General features: G+C 34.5%; 1 protein-coding gene across 1 annotated transcript in view; it reads right to left on the bottom strand.

The window, feature by feature from the left end:
- The window catches only part of Dnah7 (dynein axonemal heavy chain 7), a 323,134-nt gene that overhangs the window by 16,075 nt on the left and 291,857 nt on the right, over positions 1–15,202 (bottom strand). The window contains exons 58-61 of the mRNA XM_071619296.1: positions 14,283–14,444; positions 8,199–8,384; positions 6,616–6,753; positions 2,865–3,095 (exon numbers count right to left, since the gene is read on the bottom strand). Of these exons, the coding sequence (XP_071475397.1) occupies positions 2,865–3,095; positions 6,616–6,753; positions 8,199–8,384; positions 14,283–14,444 (717 nt within the window). The remainder of the gene's footprint in view (positions 1–2,864; positions 3,096–6,615; positions 6,754–8,198; positions 8,385–14,282; positions 14,445–15,202) is intronic.

The following is a 15,202-nucleotide window of genomic DNA, read 5'->3' as shown; positions in this document are numbered from 1 at the left end:
TCCTTAAAAAATATTAAGTTTTATTCTAACAAAATTTTACTGGAAAATCACAGTCTAACTTTGACTTATTTCTTTAATAAATGAACAAGTAATATATTTTCATTCTGTCTTCTTAGAGGGACAGTGATAAATATTAAATTAGGAAAATTATATGAAATGGTTTGAAAAGTTAAAATATTTGGAATACCATTGTGAAGTCTAGCTGACCTTGTTCTATTTTGAATCACTGATGCCCACATATTGAAACTTTGAGTTTCTTGAAAATTTCTGCCTATTTTGATCTTATAATTGGTCCAGTTACGATTAAAATTTCTGTTTTTCCTATATAAAAATATTATTTCAACTAACATATGGAGAAGATTTTACAGTAACTGTTGATAGACTAAACACACATATTTCATTTGCCGCCTTATCAAAATTCCACTGGAACAATATTAAATACGTTTATTTTTTTAAGGCATGAGCCCACAAGTGCAGAAAGGAAGAGGGAAAGGGATAATGGGAACACAATTTTGGGAGTGAGAAAGCATGTGGACTGCTGATAGTTGATTCAGTAGTCACAAGAAACCTTATCCTGAAAGGTTAGATATACATTGAGGAAGGTTCCCAAGCCTTGGGAATTAATAATCCTACATAATTCTGAAAACGAGGAAAGGAGGATGCTGTTAAACTAGAAGAGTTTTGAAACCTGGTTTATAAAATAAATTCCTAGGTCTTCTTCCCCACTAACTGCACATCACTGACTTTAAATGTAACCTGGAAAGGAAAATACAGAATTTCCTTGAGTGGGAGATGCCAGGTCCAGCTGAGGTCAGAGTTATCATACAGAAATCAAGGGTGTTAAGAGAAAGCATGGGTAGACAACGCTGAGATTCCTATGGCCTTTATTCCTTTTAGCTCCCCAAATGCTATGAGCTAATCTTTCTCTTCAGGAAAGAAAAAGGAGGTCGAGGAAAAACACATAATGATGCTGAATGTTTCTTTGCTGAAGAACTCACCCAGATTGTTCTACAGTGCAGACCACAGTCAGCAATCATCAGTGTTCTTATAGTGTCCCCTCAACATGATAATGCCCCATTCTTATTTAAAAGTGGACAACCCAAATTTATTAGACATCGGAAGAAGGTTTCCAACATGAAGGAGGAGTTTTTCAATTAAGCATTCCCTTTTTATATACAGAGGCAACTACAGATTTTCTGTTTCTTGTATAATTTGGGTAACATATGCTTTCTCAAGAATTTATACATTCATTTGCACTCTTTAATTTTCAGGCATAAAGTTTTCATGGTACTATCTTCAGACCTCTTAGACTATAGTGTCTATTATAATGAGCTTTCTTCTATTAAGTGTTCCTTATCTAAAATTCTTGGGACCAGAAGTATTTTGGATGCTTTTAGATCTTGGATTATTTGAAAATATATCATATATATAATATTATAAAATACAAAAGAGAAACTATATCATATAAGATATTTAGGGAATAGGACCCAAATCTAAACACAAAATACATTTATGCTTCATATACATTGGTTGCAGAGATCATCTCAAGTTCGGTTTTTCAAATTTGAACATTTTCTTTCCCAAAGTAGGGAAATATAAAGAAAATGATAAGTAGTTCATATAGTTTGGGTGGATGGATGAGAGAAATTGATGCCTCAAAGTAACCTAGACTCATCTGCACTACCAAAATATTTGAGATAATTTATAAATTTGTTTCTAAATAAAAATCAATGTATATTAGACTCTGAAATATATCTCCAGGCTTTACTTCCCTCTTAAACTCTAAAGCATGTATCTAATAGTAATTCTACCTCTCCATTAAGTCTATGAGGCATTTCAAAATTAATCTGAGTGAAAAACAATTCTTGACTTTCTCCCTCAAACCTGTTCCTTTTCCAAGCCTCTACTTCCTAGGCCAAACAAGGAGTGATCCTTGACTCCTCTCTGCTCACTCCTCCCACACCAGTTTTCAGTCACCCTTCCTAAGTCGATAATAATATAAGCGACCACATCTCTCTCCCTCTAATGCTACTACAAGAGGCCAGCTCAGATGGACTACTTCAACTGTGTAAGGAGCATTTGTCTGTGCAAATCCTGGTCCCCTACATGACTTTCTCCAGGGGCCAGATTAACTTTTGAAAATGTAAAATAGGTCAATTAACTTCACTGCTTAAAAACCTTTGAAGCCTTCCTTTTATCTTCTTATTTTAAAATAAAATTCAAGATCCTAAGCACGCCGACAATGCCATCATGATCTGGTCCTGCCATCTCCCTCGTGCTCACTAGCCACACCAGTCTTCTTTCTGATGCTCCTGGACCATGACACGGTTGTTCTTCTCTTGACTTTTACACTCTCTCTAAAATGCTTTTCCCTCAATAGTCCCCTGGCTTCCCCTTTAAGATCATTTTGGCCTATGTCCAAGGATCAGCTTCTCAGAAGGGTCTGATTCAGTCTGACTGACAAGCTTCTCAGCCATTATTCTCTATTTCCTTACCTTGTTTTATTTATTTTTTTTCCATGGAATGTATCAGTTACCAATATTATAAATGTGTTTACTTATCTTTGGTTTGTTTATCTCTTTAAAATGGAAGTTTGCAAGGTCAGAGGCTTTTTAAATTCTTTAACATTTTGTGTCTCTTTAGCGTGTATCTTATCCAGTGTGCTACTGCTATGAAGCACACTCTATACTTATCTACCTATTTAACTGTTGCTACCAGAATTCTGTTAAGTTCCTCAAAAATCATGATTTTTTTTTTTATCCAAAGAACCAAGAACAGTGCACACACAGTACTTGGTTCTCATAAATAGTTGCTATTAGATTTAAACTATGTTTAACTCAATGATTTTATGAGTTTCATCTTACCTTGATTGCTTTTTGAATATTAATGCATGATTCTCTTATGGTCTTCAGCAACTTATTGAACCGCCCCATCTCTTGGACAAGTACAGTGTTCATGCTTTGAGTGTAAGTTGTTGGGTACCTCCTCATTGCAGATTCAACATCAAAGTTGTTTGGAAGTTTACCTAGTATGTCACCAGCAACCTCGTTTACTACTTCATCTGATGATTTTGCACCAGCACCTGCTGAACGAGACTATGAAGAATCCAAACTATAACTCAAAAATCCTCATACAGTTCTAAGAATACCTGCAAAGAAAAAATCCTAAGGTAAATCTTCATAAGCATGAACACTATTCTGCAATTTTATCCGTGAGCCTTCACGAGATTTATTAAAGTGATGATAACACACATGGTGAGGGATTTCTTAGAGAAAATGATTGTAAGAGAGGAAAAAGAGAGGCATGTGATGTGTTCAGAGGCAAAACAGAATCTGGAGAAAGCAAATAAGTTTCAGGTTTAGCTGCCTGGGTGAAGGAGAAGGATCCGATGCTGCAGATGGAGGGAGAAAAGCATTTAAGCTGGTGCAGTAGCCAAGTAATGGTGAGAAGGAGGGAATCTGATCTGCTTTGAAAAAGCTTGCTGCAAAATATATTTGCTAATAACTCTGGGGCCTACTGGTCACCAAAAGTAGAAATATAGTTTTCTCCTTGAACCTGCAGGGCAAAGAAAATAAGCTCATCTTCTCTAAGCAGTTGGAAGAGTTATAGAGAAAAGACAGACTTTAGTGATTCACGTTGGAAGCAAGGAAAGAGAATTTCAACTCAATTTTTGTTTTTTATGTTTATAGTGACACTGTGTAAATGAATCTATATTTTCTGGAAAACCTCTTTAAATTCTCAGAATAAATGAATGTATGTATATGTGTGTGTGCCTGTGTGTGCACTAAAGGAGAATAGCATATTAGAAAATTCCTATTTTTCCAATCCAAGGAAATTGTGTTTAGTCTTCTTTTTTTTCTTCAGATTTTTACATTTCCTTGTTTCTATACTCTAAATATTATGTTTACTTAGGTTTCTACCTACCCATCACTTACCACTGTAAGATCCTATTAAGTTATACAATAAGCAATTATTAATAAGTTTAATTATGCTAGTAAAAAGAGATATTTATGTGTATTAATACTTTATTATAATCACGAGATACTTGTTTTACAACTAAATATGTAAAAAAACCCCATAAAGAACAAAAAAGATGATGAACGTTTGACCAAAACTAGTGCAATGTCTATTTCCACTTCATTGAAAGAATCAGATGCTGATTTCTATTTGCATTTTGACTTACACTTAGGTCCTATAAAAGCATTTAAAAATTTCTATTTTCTAATAGTAGCTGTGCCTCCATAAAAAAAAATCACATAACACCCAGGCCTATCACCTATAAAAAAATGTAATAAAAATATTTCAGTAACAGACAGTCCCCATATATATTTATCACATACCAAAACCACATAATTGGGGTGGGTGGTAGGTTTTTGAAGGTAATATCCAATTGATAATAAGAATAAAGAGCAACTGTGTGCTATTTATCCATAATTGTTTATCTTAGCTTTTTCTTTTTTACTACCTGTCCTTAGAATTTTCACAATTACCATTGGAATATTATAAGAATTACTTTTCCTTTATTAAATAAAATAAGTGAAATTTATTTTTAAGGAGACATCACAGAGTGTAGCCTTTTTAGAGATTCTGCACCATATTAGTTTTCTAATATTCTAAGGTCAAATAATTTTCCTATTCAAAATGGAAGACGGCAGTCAAGCATAAGAAAAAGATCTCTGTAAAAAGTCACATTCTCAACTCTGATACTTCCCTCTTTCATTTTTTCTGTTTTATGTAAATACAACAATACAAAAAGTCTTATCAACATTAACTTGCTCTCCAAGCTATGATGTTCTAGTCTCTCTGCCTCTGAATTGTGATTCACTGAACTACTGCTTACCCATTAGTATAATTGTACTTCCAATCCAAGTTTGAGTATATTAAAAGAGGCTGTTGAATCACATACTGAGAAGATACCCTTGTGAATTTAAACTTATTTGTTTGGTTCTGAGTCATTTTCTGTTGGAATGAGCCTACTGTTTTATGTGTTCTATAATGTGACACACCCCATCAAGTTTAAATAAAGCCAAAAGACACTGTAAGTAAATGTCCTGTTGTCAGACTATTATGCACTACATGCCATCTAATGTTCCTAAATATTTACTTATTCCTGTTTGTTCACATACTTTTATGGCCACCCAGGCAACAATGACTTTAGTGCCATCAATGAGTAAAATGGACATAAAAAAAAATCTTTGTTCTTTTTGCCTGGTTAGAAAAATGTCACTATAGATTAGATTAGAAATAGGAGTTCTGTGGGCTTTTCTGTCAATAAGTACCCTCCTAATTCTAAGATTTTTCAGTATCTTTGGCTATCTGCCTTCGAGTCACACATCATTTCTAGAATCTAGAAGGGAACCGATAGGCTAGCAGTTCAGAGCACAGGTTCTAGAGTTGAACTAGTGGGAACCAGGCTATTGAGTTTTTGTCCTGCCTCAAAACTGTCCCAACTGACATTGGGAAAATTACTTAATTTTTGTGTGCCTCAGTTTTCTAGTTGTAAAATGGGAAGAATAATAGCTCCTGCCTCATAGGATTGTCATAAGTATTACATTACTCTACATAAAGCCCTTACAACAGTGCTAGCACACAGTAAGTACTACATAAATATTAACTGTTATCATGTTTACTTTGAGATTCCATAACAATTAAAAAAATAAGTTAGAACTCAGTAAGTAGGATAATTTGCTTAACTGAATATTTATCCTTAATTATTAAAATTTCATTTAATCAGTATGAGAATTCTTGTTATTTGGATTAATTTAATTTGCTTCCAAAAATTAAAAAACAGTGAGCACATTTAAAGGGAGAATAATACAAGAGAAGATCTCTTAATGGATGAGCAAGATTAGCAAATGATTTCATTCAAACATACTGACTGATGCTCACGACATGCTAAATGCTGGTGCCTTTGAAGACTATTCTCCCAGCTGTGATGCATTTATGCTCTCACCAGTAGGGCTGTATGTCTGCCAAGGACTATCTGCATATTTCTTCTAACCCTTTTATTTTGTACTTACCAAACAATTATATGCTTTAAATGTTATGCAACCTGAAAATATTACCGTGAGAGGATCTGTTTCTATAGGTAAAATGTTTATGAATATATGTATGTATGTTTGTAGTGCTAGAGATCTATCACAGAACCTTACACCTGCTAGGCAGGTGTTCTAACACTGAGCCACAACCACAGCCCTTCTGCAATATTTCATAAAGGTAAGTCACTAAAACCAGTTGCTTTGAATTAGTAGGAGACTAGAAAATAAAGCAGGCAAAATTCTAGGTAGCTTCTGTCTTCAAACTGCTGCCCAAGTAACTTTGATATTCTTTTTTCCACCTCAAAGAAGATTAAAAAAAAACATACATTGTAGTTGGATAAGACTTATGTAAGAAAGAACTGAAATTCCTAGAAGCAGAATGATATTCACAGAATAGGTCTTGATTCTAAAAGAGAAAATGAAAAAAATTGCATGTGATGTACTCTATGTTTAAATCTGTATTTAAGGTATGTATGTGTTTTTTTCCTTATCCTTTAAATATCTTTGACTACTATACATGAGGCTCAAAGAGCATCCCTCACAGGCTCAGACGTCAACTTGTGCACACAACACACACCTGTGTAAGAAGAATGTTATCAAAAAGCAGTTGAGTTTCTGACTGATCTTTAGTGATATCTGCATTGGCATTCATCCCAAAGATTTCTGGTGCTGGGGTCAGTGGCAGAGTCTTTGTGTATTCGATGTAGCTTTTGTGCTGAAAAAATAAGTAACAAGAAGTTGGGCGATTAGAAATAAATTGCATTGCAGAACTTCATATATGAGAGAGAGAATTTTTGACACTCAAGTTATTGAGTTGAATAAACCTGTGAGACTGGACACTGAATGCTTTAATTTTCTTTTAGTCTGGGCCCAAGTTTAAAAAACAATATGGACATGTTTTTAGAGGAAAAGGAAATCTCCCACTCAATTGGAATGGGTTTTAAACAAGGGAAGGAGAAATCTGGTAACTTCATTTAGAAATTTCTTCCAGAGAATTTTTTGTGTCACATTTTGTTGTGACTATTCTTAACTTATCAGAATAAAAATAGTCTTTTCTAGTTTACTCTGATTATTTTGTTTAATCTTATTGTGATAAATCCATCAAAATGAGAAACGTAAAAATTATCTGAAAGTTTATTATCTCAATTACTGCCATTAACATTATACATCTTTTTACATATATGCACACACATTTTATTCACATGGACTTGTACCAAAATTTCATCTCTTCCTCGATATAAATATAATCATATGTAAACATAAACAGAGCAAGGAAGGTTTGGTCATTGATGGTTTTATGACATGGACTTTTTTACATAAACCTTACTTCATTGTGCTTTTTTTACACTTGACAATTCATCATTGGTTATCTTATCCCCCCAACTCCTCATGTTGACTTAGTCCATCCAATCAGCGATGTAAGCTCTGGGACTGATTTTCCCCTTCATCCATATTGATATCTGCACTTAGCTAGCATTAATCCCAGTGGATGATAGGGGTTATGGCCCAAGAGTTACAGTATGTATCTCTGTTGCATGTGCCCATGTGTTTAACTTTCAAAATATACCCTTTAACTACTGGGGATCAAATGAGAAGCAAACTTATTATCCTGGAAGTCCCTTGAAATCTATGGTGAGATAATCTGAAGGCAATGGATAGGACCAGAAGAAGAGCAGAAGGAAACCTTAGCCTAGTGCTATAGGTGGTTCTGTCACTCTCTGATGCCTCCACCTGGGTGACCTTGGACAAGTCATTCAACCTTAATGAATCGGCTTTCTCATTTATAAAAGGGTATTTATAGTACCAATGTTAATTTGATGCTCTAGTAAGATCATTATATTTATAAGTATTTGTGATATAAATGTTAGTTATTATTAATAATATTCTGTAACCCCTCTTGTGTATATTCATTTTAACTGGAGACAAGGTCTTTTTACCGGAAGAATTGAATTCATGAGAGTAAGCTCTCCTTGGGTAAGGAATGTTTCTGAGACTCTTCACATTACAGCACACTACTAACTCCATCTGTGCACAGGGTGTGCTCTGTCCCTGTGTGACTAAAAAAACAAGGGGAAAATCATCACCTAAAAAAAAAAAAATTCACTGCTACCATAGGAATTTCAAGTTCTATTGCTTTTAGATTTCTTGATCTATACTTACATCGCCAGAAGGGGGGACAAAATAGATGCCACTTGAATCAAACTTATATTCTGTATTTTCAACTAATTCTGTACAGAAAAATTTATTCAGAATGGTGCGCAGTGTGCGGCGGTCCCAGTCGTCAGTCACCCTGCCTCCGTAGTTGCATTCGCCAGTCATGTACCGAAGGGCGTCATAAGGTAGATCCTAAAATTGAGAGCTTAAGTCGTGAACCAGGTAAGAGGTATCAGTATAGTATTGTATGAAATTGTTCCTTGTTGAAGCCTATTATTAAGTTCTTGCAAATTTCCCTTTATATACTTCCCTACTAATTGTTGCAGTTTCCCCCAGATCTTTCTCTTCTTTTGTATTATTTCATTTCCATTCAATCAATGCTGAGACTAGTACTCGCCTAATCTCTTATGAACTCATTTACTGTTCAACCAACATTTTTTGAGTACCTACTATGTGCCAGTCACAAATGAGTTAGACCACATGCCATCCTTAAAAACCTTGCCTTGCTGAGCGACATGCAAAACAAAGCCGATATCATTCACAGATAATCAGTATTGATTTTCTTCAACACCTTTATACATCCATATATATTTGACAGTTGGAAACACACTCTATGTTCAATTTTACATTTTTTTCAATCAAATCTCATGAGATTTCCTGTAGTATTTCATAAAAAATTCTTTAAAAATACTTTGAAATGACCATTTCTATTCCAAGGAAAGTTGCTTATAAAAACAATTTGCAATATTACTAAACTGCTTTTCTGAAAGGTCTAGCAATTGTAGCAGCCAGTTTGAAAGTTTCTGCTAATTAAGTATTTTAAGTTGTATTTTTAAAAATACTAGTGAGGCTATTAATTGTTTCATGTGTTTAATAGTGTTTGTTCTTCTGTGCACTGCCTCTTCTGTTTTTTCAACTAAAGTTTTAACAGTTTTTGTTTGTATAAACAATTACAAACTGATATCAAATTTGTGGTAAATGATTTTATACTTTTCTTTTTTTCCTCTTTCTTTTATCCTCTAGGATACAAATTCTAAAATGTTTTTCAAATACAATGGTATTGATTTTTCACACCCATCAGCAGTATAGAGAATTCTATTTCTCACTGCTCCCAACAGAGTTTTATCATTAGGGGAAACATTGATAATTAAAGCATAAAATTATTTTTAATTACTAATTTTAGTTTTGACTAAAATGTTATTTAACAATGTTTATTCACCAGCTATATTTTTTATTTTAGAAACTACTCCATTCTTTTAAATATCTTTCTCATCTGAATGTTATTTTTTCCTGTTATTAAAAGCTCCTTATAAATACTGAGTCAGTCTGCCGGATAAATTTAAATGTTTTCTCCCATTTTTATTTGTCTTTTATTTATTTTTATTTGTATTTACCTTTTATTTGGTGTTTAGTTGTTTATGGTATTTAACTAGAGTGATATTTAAAATATTTTAACTAACATATATACTACTTTTGTCTTGAGATTTTTTTCATCACCTTTATGCTTTACATACCTTTCTTATAGTTAGTTATCTGTTAAAATTTAAAGTTTATAGATCCTACATTCCAGGGATCCCACTCTGAGGACTGACTCTTCAATAGGAAGAACAGCACTAGAGAAGAGTAGGTAGTAGTGATCTGAGAGGAGAAACTTACTGAATTAGGGTTGGAAATTGTGGGAGTAATGTTATCTCATAGATTGGAACCTCAGGCAGTGAATGTAGGAGAATGTGTCAGTGAGCAACAACTTGTGGACAAGCAGAATCGAGCACAACTCCAGAGTATTTGATTCTACAACTGCAAATGTGAGAGGAGTCTGACCAGATGCATACCCTGTGTGGACTTTGCCTTGCTCCATCTCATAAAAATAAGAAACCTCATATGCAAATTAAATAAATAATAATTGAGGTAGAGTAACACATTGAGTAGCTAGCTCCCAAGAGGACTTTGTGATGCAGATGCAGCTGAGATCAGGAGGGGGAGAACTGGATTTAAGTATAAAAGGGTGAAACTTGGACAATTGAGAGTTTATAAGGAAAATGATACCTGTTGTTTCAGCAGCTTGGTTATAAAAAGTACCAATCAAATTGGAGAGTGTTTTTCTCCCAGAGGTAAAGTAAATAGATGGAGTCCCCAAGTAGTAGCTTGCTGCTTGAATTGCTTTCTTGTTCTGTGGTAAAAGAGTTGAGCCCATGGGCAGGAGAGAGTGTAGATGCAAACAGAGCTCCAAGTCAACAGCTAGAGTTCAAGGTTATGTATGAGGTAGTTCCCTTAAACATTGTTTATAAGCAACAAACAACACAAAAGAAAATTAAAATATCATTTTTGAGGAAGATTATATATATGTTGTGTTAATATATATGTGTATTTGCATACTTATATATGCATAGGATAATGTCTGGATACATATATCCTAAGATGTGAAGCTGATTGCCTTGGAGATGAAATTAGGATGAGAGTTGAGGGGTAAAGGATGAACTTTTCATGCACACATACTTGCAAATACACATGCCCTTACCAAAACAAGAAAAACAAAGCAAACGCCTACCTGCCAAGAAGAAAATATATATCCACTTGTATTTTCCTCTTTTATATTTTAATTTTTCCTATTTAGTTTCTTAATCAAATAGGAATTACATAGAATGAAAATTCTAACTTAGCAAATAACCAATTATTCTAACATATTTATTGAATACTTTTTTCATTTCCTATTCAATGTAAATGGTATTATTATTCCAAATTTCTACATATAGTAGTTTTGCCATTTTTCTATGAGAGCATGAAGATATTTTCACTAAGATTAACTTATTAAATAGACACTCATAGAGGCAAGTACTACACACATTGTTTTAGGCACTGAGAATTCATGAATAAACAAATCAAAGCACATAACTTAGTGGCTCATGATTTGGCAGAATATACTCTGCTTCCTAGCAAAAGTTTGCAATTCCCAATAACCCAGATGTATCATGAACTCTGTTAAGGCTGCCAGAGCCTGGGCACATATATTTCTGGGCAGTAAACTACGTATCTTAGACACAGGATCACAGAGATGATCAGTAAGTAGACCATGGAAGATAAAAAGATCTGGAATCACCTCATACTCTTACAGGTACTCACACTCTTAATAATCAAGAGTCTCAACAAAGGATGATCAAAGTGGTTGTCAATCTTAGTGGCATGCAAAAATCTGCCAACTGGAGGTAAACTTTGCTTCTTTGTCTGAATTGATTATTCAAGAAAGAGTGGCAGAAGTAGACCAGGATTGAGCACAGGAAAGGGCAAATCAAAATAGGAGAAATATGTATACCAAAGCGCAGAGATATGAAAGAACACATTACACAGGGAGAAGAGAAAGCAAAGTAATGTAGTGCATGGATTAGAGGAGGGGTGGCAGGGAGTGTGAGCAGCAAGATGTGGTTTGGACAAGATAAGAAATAACTGAGGGTTGATCAAGGTGGAGATTGGAGCATAGAGAAAGGCAACACTTAGTAACTACTCATGGAAATAGGTTCCCATATGATAACCATTCCTTGTTCTGCTTCTTTTACCTGGATTTTTTACTTATCTACCTGCTACACATCTGTGAATTCCTGACACTATCCCTTGTCTGGATTAATGAATAAGGTATCGCTACTACGCACATCAGAAAACTAATATGAGTCAAGATTTCTCCCTCTACCTTCACCATTTAATATCTAAGTCATTTCCCTTATGTATCCAACTGCATCTCTACCATGTTCCCTATCCTAGCCTAAATGCTTTGTAGTTTAAACTCATAACATCTCCTGTCCGGGTTATCATGATGGTCTCCTGTATTATTTCCCCATGCTCTCATCAGGTGACTTAAAACAAGAGAATTTTACTGTCTAATAGGTCTGGAGGACAGAAGTTCAAGATCAAGGATCATACTTTCTACAGTGCCTTCTGGCTTTTGATAGCTCCAGGTTCTTTTTACTTTGTGGTAGTCAAACTATAAACTGCTTTCATCTTCACAATGCTGTCCTTCCTCTGTCTGTGTGTGTGTGTGTCCAAATTTTCCTCTTCTTATGATAACACCAGTCATACTAAATACCATTTATGTATGATGTTAGCTGTAAGTTTTTTGTAGATGTTCTCTTAAGGAAATTCCCTTCTATTTCTAGATTACTGAGAGTATATTTTATTATGAATAACTATTGGGTTTTGTTAAATGCTTTTTCAGCATCTAATGATATGGTCATGTGATTTTTCCTCTCGAATCTATTGATATGATGGTTACATTAATTATTTTTTAATGTTGAACCAGCCTTGCATATCTGCATACAAATGAGTCTTCACTGCTGACTATATTTTAAATGAGAATATATTCTCCAGATATTCAGAACAAATTGCTAATTAGAAGAACTTTTCATTTTTTTGTTTTTGTATTATAATCATTTTAGTTCAAATATTTCCTCAGATACTGTATAACTGCAATTTTTCCTCTATTATCATCTTTTTTGGCCAATATTACTACAAGAAAGAAATTTATCAAATTAATGTTTCATTTGAACATTTTGCCCAATTTAGATGCTATAAAATTGAAGGCTTTCTCAATTTATTGCATTTAACACAGAATAAGAATTTGTCCAATAAAACACAAAAACTCAGATAAAAGATTTTTCACATTTAGTTATGCCATTTGAGCTCTTAATATTTATTTTCTGAGTTCCTTCTTTGCTTTTGTAGAAATAGAGAAAATATCATGCTAAGTGAAGTACACCAATCGCCAAAAAACAAAGACCAAATGTTTTCTCTGATATGTGGATGTTTATCCTTAATGGGGGTGGGGTGGAGAAGCATGGGAGAAATATAGGAACTTTAGATAGGGCAAAGGGGAGGAAGGGGAAGGGAGTGGGCAGGGGAGTAGAAAAAATGGTGGAATGAGATGGACATCATCACCCTAAACACATGTATGAAGACACAAATGGTGTGACTCTAATTTGTGTACAACAACTACAGACATGAAAAACTGTGCTCTATATGTGTACTATGAATTGAAGTGCATTCTACTGTCATGTATAACAAATTAGAATAAATAATTTTAATAAAGAATTTGATTTAAAAAGTTTGCAAACTGGAAAGTTTCAAAAACTTAAATTTCTTGATACTCCATTGATTAAATGAATGAAAAGAGTTTCAACTAAATTTGAACAACACTCTAAGGTATAGAAGACCAACTTAAAAAAAAAGCTTCATATCCTTATAGGCACTTCTAGTTGACTTACCAAATAGTTCTTCAAAGACATAAACCTAGAAATCCAAATGTAAACAGGTTTACCACCATGTTGTGGGAGAAGAGGAAGGAGGGAAAAGGAGAGGAAGAGAGAGAGACAGTGTACCAGAATTGTAGAGAATGTGCCAGGTGTGGTAGCACACACCTGTAATCCCAGTGGCTTGGGAGGCTGAGGCAGACCCCACGTTCAAAGCCAGCCTCGGTAATGGCAAGGTGCTAAGCAACTCAGTGAGACCCTGTCTCTAAATAAAATACAAAATAGGGCTGGGCATGTGACTCAGTGGTTGAGTGTCCCCTGAATTCAATCTCTGGTACTGCACCCCCCAAGATGTTGACGTGATATTAGGCTTTTTTTCCAGAATCTATACTTCAGGTTAATACCAATGGCTAAAATAGTTTCTTTTTTTGACAAATGGTTCAGACTCTGGAATAAAGATATATTGATATGTCTCTAAAAATAAAGCCATGCTCTAGAAAAGAAGAAAATTGGGGTCTCTCTCTCTCTCTCTCTCCCTCTTTCCACCCACCTCTCCATTTTGGAGGCTGATAGATTTATGGTCTTCTCAAGTCCTTTTCAAAATAAATACAATTGGTTTCTAGATATCCATAGATGTTTATGTGTCAAAATAAATAATAAAAAAATAGGTTCCTAGAGACAAAGTAACATCCTAACTACCTACTAGAATAGTCATAATATCCAATTATAATAAAGTACTATTTATTAAGCTATTGGGAACTACCCTGCTATTTATTTTAAAGGAGTAGAATTAATCAAAGGTCCCTGCTTATTGTACAGATACAATGTGATAAATAATGTGTGGTTTTTATGATACCTCATACTGGTTCAGGAACATGTGGAGCTGCTGTACACTGATTCTGAGATCAGTCTCATTGAACTCATAAGGAATATTCCACCCTAGGGGTCCAAATTTCCGTCTCTCTTGTACCAAAGCATGAAAGAAACAGAGGCCATAAAGCATTTTCTTGAATTCTTCCTGTAATGAGAAGAAATTGTGCCACATCATTATTTTCCCCCCAACATTGTATTTTACTTACCATATTTTAAAATGAAAGTAATTAAATTCCTTTGCTTACAAATAGCATAGAAATATATGCATCCCAAAGCATAACTAAAACAGAATTGTGTTTCTACTGACTCCTCAGGCAAAAAAAAAAAATGCTTATTTTTATTGTATTTAGCATACATAGCTAAATGCACTCGATTTTCAGGAAGCATAGTAAACTCATCTAATTTAATGTTACCTTAAAGGATTTTGGAGGTGCCAACTCAAGTATCACAAGGCAAGAAATGTATGATCCCAGGCTATCATGGAAAATTTCAAAGAAGATTTGAAATTCGAACCAATTAAATAGCTTGAATACCCACAAATAAAATACCAAATGGTCAAAATACAGCTTGAGATTTCCTCAGATATGCTAACTGCTGTTTTGGAAATTCACTTCTCCCACCAAGGGAGAAGGGTGTGTGAGATCTGCCTTCTACATTGAAATGCTGAGAAGGAAGGAGAGTTAATACTTATTCCCTGCAGCTTGGACAGGTGGATAAGTGCAAAACTAATGATTGAAAAAGGAGAGCAATCTGTGGCTGCAGAGTAGAGGACTAAGAAAGAGAAATCACCAAACCCCTCTGATGGTGGACTAAGCTGGTGGGAATCTCAAGGATCAGATCAGTAGCTTGGGCTAGGCATGGAAGTCAGTGTCATTTTGAAGGTTCTGTGGTCAAAAGGACTTC

This window comes from Marmota flaviventris, chromosome 11, assembly GCF_047511675.1.
Source record: "Marmota flaviventris isolate mMarFla1 chromosome 11, mMarFla1.hap1, whole genome shotgun sequence".
NCBI lineage: Eukaryota > Metazoa > Chordata > Mammalia > Rodentia > Sciuridae > Marmota > Marmota flaviventris.
This window is presented reverse-complemented; position numbering and strand designations above follow the sequence as displayed.